Here is an 11,013-nt window from a genome sequence, read left to right on the forward strand (position 1 = left end):
AAATACTTTCCCACTCCCTCTTAAACTGGTCTGCAAATGTCCGTAGCATGGACTTGAGTGTAGAGTTTAACCTCTCAACAAGGCAATTAGTCTGGGGATGGTAGGGGGTGGTCTTTAGATGCTTCACCCCACAGTACTTCTACAGACAACCCAGCAGGTTTGACATGAAATTGGCACCTCTGTCAGTCAGTATTTCTTTTGGGAAACCTACCCTGCTGAAAATCTCTAACAAAGCATTTGCCACCTTTTCCACCTCAATGGAGGAAAAAGCCACTGCCTCAGGGTATCTTGTAGCATAATCTACTACCACTAGGATATACTTTTTCCCTGTGTAACTTGGAGTACTCAGAGGCACCACAATATCCATAGCTACCCTCTAAAATGGCTCCTCAATCACAGGCAAAGGCATCAAAGGAGCTTCCATCATGTCTCCTGCCTTGACTACCTTTTAGCACTGCTCACAGGTCCTGCAGTACCCTGTTACATCTCTGGCAATTTCAGGCTAATAGAAGTTCTGCATAATATGTCTCTTTGTATGTTTTATGCTCATATGACCTACAAAGGGAATATCATGGGCTATGGTTAGAAGTGTCAGATGGTAGGCTCCAGGCACTACCAATTGCTGTATTCTCTCACCCTCTAGCCCTCCCTCAGGGGTCCACTCTCTATACAGTAACCCTTTGTCCCAGTATACAGATTCCCCCTTCCTCTGAGAATCATGTGCCTCACTAGCTACCTGCCTCAGGCCTTGTAATGTAGGGTCTGTGAGCTGAGCTTTTCTCAACTCCCTGTTTGTAACCCTTCCCAGTTCCCCTTCCAAAGGAAGTCTGGCATCCTCTGACAGTGGGGCCTCACTGTCAGCCTGGGTACTACTACTCACCTCTACCTTTGCAGTCACTCTGTCCAAGGGAATATCAGTACCAACAACCATGGAGTAAGGGGGTCAGGAACTGTACCCAGAGCCTTTGCTCAACATCATACTGTTTACATACCCTTTCAAACATATGAATAAAACTATCAAAAGTATCCCCCTCTGTAAACTGTGGAAGAAATTTACTTATGTTTTGTGCTTCTGGGGTCCAGTTACTCCATTCCCCATTACCTCCATGACTCTGTTGAAGAGTCAGCATCTCCTTTTCATGTTGCCTCTGCCTCTTCTTCTTCTCAGCTTCCAGGCATAGCAGTTTCTCACCTCAGCCTGCAGATGTTGCACGTTCTTATTTTCCTCAATCTCTAGACACCTCAGTCTGCCTGTTGCTTCTATTTCCAAATGCTTGGCTTCCAACTCAAGTCTCTTTAGCTCCAGATGGATTTTTAAGTCCTCTGTAGAAAGGTCGAGCTGTCCATTCTCTGAGCGTTATACATCTCCATGGCCAGTCTGATCATCTTCTTGGTTGCTATTCTCAGATACAGCTGTGAACAAAGCTGCAATCGTGTCTGCCTTAGTCAGGTTTGCATGCACCAGTTCTTTAGCCTGGCACATCTCAGCCAATTGGCTCCTTGTCAGCTTACCATACTCCTCTGCTGACATGCTTGTCTGCTCTCCCTGACTAACTAAGTTAACAAAATAAATAAAACAATTGTGATCTGAACTCTGAATGTTCACTGTATGGCTGATTGAGAGCACAAAAACACCTTCAGTGATCACTGTACACAAGCTATAGGAATTCACTATCCACACCACTACAAGCCATTTAGTATGTGATGTGGCTATCTCACCACTATCAAACAATGAATATTTGAAGTGGATATCCCACCACTGCCAAACAATTAATATGTGATGCCCGTGCACAGGCCCAGTAAACAAGGAGCCTCATTCTTCACCACAAGCACCAGTGAGGGGTGTGCACATTGGGAAGGATAACAAGTACACACACAGTAAAGTACAATTTCCCTTAAGAGCACACAGAGATCACAGTCAGTCTGGGGCTGGTTTCTCCCTTTCTTCCCAGATCCCCAATAAGACTCCCCACTGGCCCAGCTATAGGGTTCAGATCTCAGCTGAGTAATGAAGTAAAACCTCCAGTACCCTCTCTGTCCAACGAGTGCTTCTTGTCCCTGCCCAAGTAGCTGACACACACAAACTTTGATATGTGATTTATATATAAATACACATACACTCCTAGGGAAGGCTGGCACAGGTTCACAAGCTATGCCCCTTCTGCCCAGGCTATAAGGTAGTAATCCACTGCCATCAACTACTCTTATTAGCTACTATAAAGGCCCTTACCAAAGGGTGTCCAGTTCTGCTATGTAATGTTACTGTTATCCAAATAGTAATTGTGAAGAACAGCAAGGCTATTCTAGAGTGGCTTACACATTATCACCAAATATATGCAAATACTCTTAGAGCTTAAATTATCTCTACATAAAACAGCCACATTTAAAACAACAAGCACTTAGCACTTTGTCTGAGGACATGAGCATCTGGTTTGCTGAAGTCTGACTCATTTCTGTCACCTCGACTAACTCTGACCTGTCACCAGCTTTCTACCCTGAAGTCAACTGTCCTTACCTTAGAACTCAACAAATATATGTATATACAAATGTGTTTATCCAAATACATGGCATCACTAATTTCACAGCTATAGCTAACTGTAATACATTATTGCCACTTCTACCACTACTTTTCCTCTCATGTCATACTATTGCCCATAATACTTGATCCAACACATTAACACAGTTTACTCTTGCATATAGTTAAGGATTTTTGTATGTAATTAATGAAATGACATTGTCCTATGTTTCAACTTTGTTTTTTACTTTTGTATGTATCAACATTTTACTTATGTATGCATTACTGTGGAGCTTATGTATGTAATACTGTGGAGATTTTCTCCCCGGGCATCCACTGAAAATGGGCTCTTCCTAGGCCCAGTGGACTTTCTCAGTCAACAAATGCAATAAATAAATAAACAAACAAATAAATAAAAGGTTTACAATATTTAATAATAAATAATAAAGACACAAGACAATACTCATCAATTCAACATAATGATAATAATGAGCTCAGGGATCACAGGAAAATACTTTAAAACAATACTGTAGGATCATCTCACATAAATATAGAAAACCGCTAGACTAATCTGCCTCTATTCCTATCTGTCCCTAAGACAAACTATGTTTTAAATTCTACTTACAAGGCAAAGTGCTGGTGAGTTGTTGTCAGCTTCAGAACAAAATACAAAATGCTATTTTTTCTTTCTGTCCTTAAATTGATAATAGACAGTACTGCTGAGTCATTTCAGATTACATCATTATTGTTTCTTCTCTGATTTATTTCCCAGGCTAAAATAACTCAGAATTTAAAATTTTTTGATCTGCACCTGCCAGGAAGCCACAGCAATAAAAGACACTTTACATGTGAGACCTACTAATTATCTCTGTCTTAGCAGACTATAAAGAATTTCTAGCTCAGACATCCTATCTGTGAGCTTGAGATCAAAGACATTCGTAAAATCCTATACTTATCAGCTTTCTTCCAGCAGGGTGCACGGTGGTTACATTTTTGGAAGCTTCAGATTATAACACAGTTTTCTTACATTTGTTACACAAGCCTGTGGATCATATTAATATTTGCAATGACATAGAATTATTTACAAAATTCTATCTGGCTAGGCTGGCAGCCTTCACATGGTTAAATGATTAAAGCTATGTACAATATCAATGCTACTAAAAGTAAAGATGGCATTACTGTTTTAATTTATGTTTATAAACGACATTGTATTCTGTCTCTCATTTTATATCACGTATGTGCAAACCTGTCTTTTGTTTTCAGATGAAACAGGTCTGACTTACATAAAAGTGTCTATACCCACATATTAACATATAAATTACCTAGTGGGATGAACAACTAATGAGGGACCTGATTTCATAGGTACGTAAAATACAACCGTTTGGAAACATGGGAGAATTTTGCCTCCCTACACAACCTTACTAATGCATAGGTAACCAAACTCTGCACCTTACCTTTGAAAAACCCTTTTCTTAACCCTACCACTACACAAGACAGGCTGAGTTACAGAAGCCTGCAGCAAAAACATGACCAGTATTTAAGCTATCCACTTACCTAACCTTTATCCTAACCTGCAAACACTCACACACACACAATCCAAGCCCTAATACCAATCTACTAATCCACTTACGTCTGTCTAATTTCTGAACTATGAATGCTTTGCCCTGTCAGCATTTTGAGTGCATCCTTTTGAGTGCCAACATTCTGAATGGTAACTTCATATGAATCAATCCATCTATTTATGTATCTATAGCTATCTCTCTATCTACCTATGTAAGTTGTTATAAGCTGGATCTAGGTAGCTTAACAGTATAACTTAACAAGTTTTTTTTTTTAATAGTGTACTAAATGCACATATAGCACTGTTTGATGGAATCTGATCCTCAGCATGCTTATTGCAAAAATATAAGAAGAAATAACAAATCACTTACTAGATATGAAGAACAGAATGCCTGCAGCAAAGGATCTGTTAAATCTCTCAAACGCAGAGAAGTGTGCAAAGGAAAGGATTCCTGCAATGATGCCAGAAAAGCATGATATGGCAGATAGAATCATGAAGGCCCTTGTAGCATTCCAGTAGGCTGTTGCAAAAGAAGAAAAAAAAAAAAAACAACAGTGAGTGAACATATAGCTTAAAAATGAAATAACATTTTCTGTATTCCCACCACCAAAATCTAGTGGCTAGATTCTGACCATAGCTACCTTAAACTCCATTTAAAATATTTGCTCTGTTTTATAACTAAATATTACTTCTGAACATACCATCTCTGACAGATATTCATAGAGCAGACCTAAATTTGAGGAGAATAAAATGCTTCATGTTTAACATTGTGGTTGTGGTGTCAACATTTGTCATCTGAAGCTACACAGCTATGCAGCTTCCTATAAAGTAATAAACATTTTAATCAGTAATAATTTCATGGTACTCATATTGTTACTGTGTTAATAAGAAACTCAGGATAAAAAGTAAGAAAAAGTAGAGCTCATGTCCAGGTATACAAGTCTTTTAATGTAAAAACTATAAATTAAACTTCAAAGTAGAAAGCATTTTAACCAAAATCTAGAAAGTGACACAATGTCACTTTTCATAGTTACTAAGACATTTTTTAATTGAGACTCAGAAGTGTTTACCACAAAGCAGAGCGTCAAAACAAGATACAAAGATTATGCTATAGTTAATTGGAAAATGGGATGTTTATCAGAATTTAATGGATTGGTAGTTAAGCTATTTTTCACTAGTCATCAGCAAACAGAAAGTGTGAAGAAACACTACTGTATTACCATGCAATGTCATTGTGCCCACTTTACTAAAGCAAAACTAAATAAACAATGTTATTATTAGCCCTTCGGTAATAATCATGATATTGATGTCTTCCAATTATATAAACATATAAAACAAAAATGAAAAGGCAGAGAACCAAATCCACAGATACTATTTATTGTAAGTGCTTTTGTACATAAAATCCATGCACTTCTTCAGATAACATAACCCAGTATGTCAAGACTTATATAAGAAACAAAAAAACAATTAATCGTACAATTACATTAAATTAATTAATTACAACTAAACACACTCTTACAATTAAAGAAACATTCCTACCTAAAAACTTCATACTTAAAATTGTCTACACAATAAACATATATTTAAAAGTAAATAACCTAATTTAAAAATTATATTTATGTATATAAATACAACTGTGCGCTCCAATATTAATATCACTACATAAACTAAGCTAGCCTATTTTTTATCTTTCTAGAGCCTTCAATTTCAGCAAACATTTAATGGAACAAGTATCATTTAAACCAGGGTAAATGTATGCATTTGTTTGTAACTGCCATAAAAGTTCCCGCTCCTCCAGTTTAAGCTGCCAAGGTCCTCCTCTCAGATTTTTTGGAATGCTATCCACAACGGTGAATTGGAAACTATGTGTCCCAAATTCACCTATGTGTCTTGCTAAAGCGTTGGTACTAATACCTCTTCTTATGCTGTAAATATGTTCATAAATACGCTGTTTAAAGGAACGTTCAGTTTTACCAAAAACTGAACAAACCTTACATGTAGCCAGGTAAACTATTCCCTGGCTATCACAGGTGTATTTATCCTTGATAAAATATTTGACCCCTCTGATCCTGCAAGTTGATCCAGTTTGTATAAACTTGCAATATTTATATCTCCCGCATTTAAACATACCTCGTACTTGTTGGTATTTAATACTCGGGGTTTCAAATAACATTTTAAGGTTTGAACCTCTTCTGAATGTAACAATGGGTCTTGTACCAAATAAGTTACTAATAGACCGATCCTGTGTGATGAGGTTCCAATTGTTACTCAAAATATTCCTAAGTTCATTAGCAATGTCTGAAAATTGGGTAAAAAAAACTAATAGTATACCCAACCTGAGATACTTGTTGTAAACTCAGGCAACCCGATGAAACATTCGCCAACCCATTAGTCTCCTCGGCAAACATGTAGCCTCTAGTTAAAATAGATCTAAAAGGCCCCGATTGCCTCTTTCCATTAACTTCTTTGATCAAATTATTAATGAGGGAAATCGGGTACACACGGTTAATGAACATTGTTTTTAAGTGATGCACTCATTTATAAAATCGACATCCCTTGAAGTCATTCTAGAGGCTCTTACTAATTGGCCTTTAACCACACCTCTCTTTTGATGGTAGGGATGACTACTTGAAAAATGTAAAAATTAGTTACTATAAAAAGGTTTTCTATAAATAGTTGTTAGAAACCTATTGTACATCAAATCTTTGCCAAGATCAATGCCTAAAAAATTTATTCTGGAACCATTAAATTGAAAAGTAAATTCAAGAAAGTTAGTAAAGTTAGTGACTTTCATTTCATTTCATTTCACATGAAGCAGAGCTCCTCAATAACCCTACTCAAGTGTACCTAGACAATGGGATGGAAGACTGTAAATTCACCCTGTACTTGGCAGGGTGCACCTATGTCCCTCATGGACAGGGGCAGTGAGTGCTGGTCATAGACTCACTCTGCAAATAATGACCATCTAACCAAGGTCAATTAGGGTATAACATGGCTAGGCTTGTAAAGGCCCTAGGGCCATTAGCCTTGTAACCACCTATGAACCTATGAACCTATAATAGACAGAAAAGTGCTGAGAAATCATGTCAGATATGCTGTTCTAATGTTAATTGTGATTTTGAATGCAGCATTCAGTAACATGGACTCCAAAAAGAAAGAATCCACAGACACGAAAATCCAAACGGACCAAGTGTTTATTAGTACAAAACACAATTTAAGAGCTTTCTTAATCAGTTGACTTCATCAGAACAAATTAGAAAACACACAAGCAGCCTTTTATACTTAAAATGAATCACATGCCTAAAAACAAGTAGATAAAATATATATGTAAAATAATTTTAAATAATATAACAAAGGATATAAGAAAGGATTTACTAGCACTGTAGGGAAATAAGAATGGGGAATACCACTAATGCCCTTTGTAAACATTCTCTTGAATTTCCCGGGCATGATTTTAGATTTGTAGTGATAGAGCAGGTTTTAGAAAACCCTAGGGGTGGACCGTGGAATGATCGTCTTGAGTTCAGGGAATTGTGGTGGCAACTAAAACTGGATGCATTCAATTTTCTTGGACTCAATGACGGTATTAATTTCAGTTGTTATTTAAGACTACTTTCTTATATTATTTTCAGCAGTCGCTAAATTTATTTGACAACAAGCTGTCTAAGTGCAGAAAGCTGCAAATTGAGAACACTTATTTTTGCAAGTGTCTAAAGTTAAAAATGGTCCCTAAGGGACTAAGGCATTGGAAGTTTCCTACGGGGTTAGTAATTGATTCCCCCCTACCCTGTGAGTTACTTGCTTTGTTTGACAGACAAGGACTTGAACTTTTGGAACTACTAGCCAAACATAACCAAAAAAGTATAGACCAGTTACATACTGAACTAATTGAATTAGATAAAGTGCTCCGTGATGATTTGCTTTTTGAACATTCTTTAGCTTCATATAAAAGTATACTAGATCGGGTGGATAGCCAAGCTTATGAAATTAAAGCCTGTAAAGCCAAAAAGTTGGATAGGGACACTAAAGCATATTCAATGGGTGTTGCCTATCCAAAACCTTATAAACAAAATTTTAACCGAGACCGTGAAAACGATCTGCAAAATAGTAGCAATTCTACTAGAGGTGGAGCTGAAGAGCAACCATCCAACCAAGTCCCTTTAGGGCATACACCTGTGAGGAGATCGGAGAGAATACACAACTAGTCAAGGAATGTGTATTACAGCCCACAGAGGAACTTTTCCAACACAAGGTTTCAACAGAATTTTCACCACCAGAATTCAGGGAGATCCACGAACAGGTGGAACTAAATGATGATTATTTTTCAACAGCCTTGGTGCCTTATAGAATGATGAACCTACAGGATTCTCCCGGTTTGCCTGATACATTTCATGAAAGTAACTTAGTACCACTAGTTACTACCAATGAAGGAGGTGACTTTTCTGTTTATAACTTTTCATTGCATGAATTTGACGACAACTTAGCCAGTTTGTTAGCAAAAGGTTTTAACTTTGTGCCTTCCGAACATTCTAACTTGATTGAATTACTACTGGATTTAAAGGTTTATGTAAGAAAACTGAACTTTCAAATATTATTTGATTCTTTGTGTTCTATTGAAACTAGTACTTGTTTAAAAAAGAAAAGCATTTTTTTAACCCGCCACTAGTTAATTTACTGGTTATCTTTGAAAAACTGTGTGATTTTGACTTTAGAAACATGTTTTCTAGACATGAAAAGGCGTATGCTCCTAATTTATCAGATAGTGAATTTTTACTTTTAAAAAAACTTTGTTCCAACAAAACACTAAGGGTAATAAAACCCGATAAGGGTGGGGGAGCTTTCATTATGACTACCGATGACTACAGTACTAGATGAATGCTTTACTTTTTGAAGGAGGCTTTTATGAAGAGGTCTCACTTAATTATGTAAACATTTCCTATTATAGAATTGAATTAACTTTGGAAGACCTTTTTGACCAAGAACAAATTGATGTTGACTTACTTGACTTTCTCTCTGTGAAATTTCCTAGGGTGCTGAGCATTTTTGGCATTCCTAAGATCCATAAGTATCAGTTTAACCCACCCTTTAGACCCATAGTCAGTGCAGCTGGTTCAAAAAAACATTTTATGGGAAAATATATAGATGCTACACTAAAAAATGTTTTAAAATCTGAGGAACATATATGCATTGATTCTTGGCACTTTCTTAAAAAACTTAATGGTTTAAATTTTGATACCAACAGTTCTTTTTTAACCATTGACGTTGTTAACCTGTTTAATGTTATTCCTCACCAGTTAGGTTTGGAATGGTTTGAGGAATTTTTATATGATTGTCACAAGTTTAACAACAATGAGGTATCTGTACTGGTTACCCTTATGGAAATGGTACTAAAGTATAATTTTGTGTATTTTGAAGATCAATTTTTCATTCAAAAAAAGTGGAGTTGCTATGGGGGCCGCTTGTGCCCCCATTTTTGCCAACATCATAATGTTAATGTGGGAGAAAAAAAGTTTTTATTCAATTCCCCTTTTTCTAACAAATGGAATTTCTACTCGTGTTTTATAGATGATTTTTTTTTGTTTTCAATGGGGATACCACCAATGTACAAAAATTTATTTCCTACATTAATGGGACAACTGAATTTTTGCATTTTACTTATGTTTAAAGAACAGATGAAATTAATTACTTAGATGTTACTATAAGGAAGAACATGGCTTTATTAGCGATTTATATAGAAAACCAACCTATTGTAACCATTTGTTACATTATGAGAGTTGTCATCCAGAACATGTTAAACGGGGAGTTATAAAAGGTCAATAAGTTAGGATTTCATGGATGGTTAGTTTGGATGTTGACTTCCATTTACAGTGTGATATTTTAAGGGACATGTTTTTGGCTAGGGGCTATCCAGCTGTTTTAATTGATCAGGTACATAAAGATGTTCAACAATTATGACAGAATGGTAGTTTCAAACCATTACTCATAAAAGAGGATAGTGAAAACATCCCTATAGTGGAACAACCCAGTGCAAGTACAGATAGTGCTAAGTATGCGTGTTCATTTTTTACCAAATTTTATCTTAATTACCAGTATATTTCTGATATACTGAAGAAAAACTGGCATGTTTTTCACAGACAAGGCAACATTTTAGATAAACTGGGTTTTGAACCCCGTATTATTTTTAAAAAGGGCTCTACTATTAAAGACCTTTTGGAAAGAGAGACACAAAACCCCTGCCTTTAAGGGAATAAGGGTACCAGGAAATGTGTTTTTTGTACACAATGTAATTTTATTCTTTGTACAAATATGGTAAGAAATAACATTGTAATTAAACCTAATGGGAGTTTTTCTTGTTGCACCAAAGGTGTAGTTTATGCTGTTCTACGAACCAAGTGCAGTGGGTTCTATATTGGTAAAACTAAAAGACACTTTAAAGAAAGGATTTTCGAGCACTTAAGGGAAATAAGAATGGGGAATACCACTAATGCCCTTTGTAAACTTCTCTTGAATTTCCCAGGCATGATTTTAGATTTGTTGTGATAGAGCAGGTTTTAGAAGACCCTGGGGTGGACCGTGGAATGATTGTCTTGAGTTCAGGGAATTGTGGTGGCAACTAAAACTGAATGCACTCAAATTTCCTGGACTCAATGATGGTATTGATTTCAGTTTTTATTTAAGACTACTTTCTTATATTATTTAAAGTTATTTTACATATATATTTATGTACTTGTTTTTATGATTAGAACTGTCATGTTTATGTAATTTGTTTGATTAATTTTGCATTTTGGCTTTTGCCATTTAGGCATGTGATTCATTTTAAGTATAAAAGACTGCTTGTGTGTCTTCTAATTTGTTCTGATGAAGTCAGCTGACTAGACTGACAAAAGCGCTTAACTTGTGTTTTGTACTAATAAACACTTGGTCCGTTTGGATTTTC

General features: G+C 36.3%; 1 protein-coding gene across 1 annotated transcript in view; it reads right to left on the bottom strand.

Moving 5' to 3' along the window:
* Positions 1–11,013, bottom strand: part of LIM2 (lens intrinsic membrane protein 2) — a 42,028-nt gene that overhangs the window by 23,929 nt on the left and 7,086 nt on the right. The window contains exon 2 of the mRNA XM_044079037.1: positions 4,447–4,596. Within this exon, the coding sequence (XP_043934972.1) occupies positions 4,447–4,596 (150 nt within the window). The remainder of the gene's footprint in view (positions 1–4,446; positions 4,597–11,013) is intronic.

This window comes from Protopterus annectens, chromosome 8.part0, assembly GCF_019279795.1.
Source record: "Protopterus annectens isolate FY-2018-M chromosome 8.part0, PAN1.0, whole genome shotgun sequence".
Classification (NCBI taxonomy): domain Eukaryota; kingdom Metazoa; phylum Chordata; order Ceratodontiformes; family Protopteridae; genus Protopterus; species Protopterus annectens.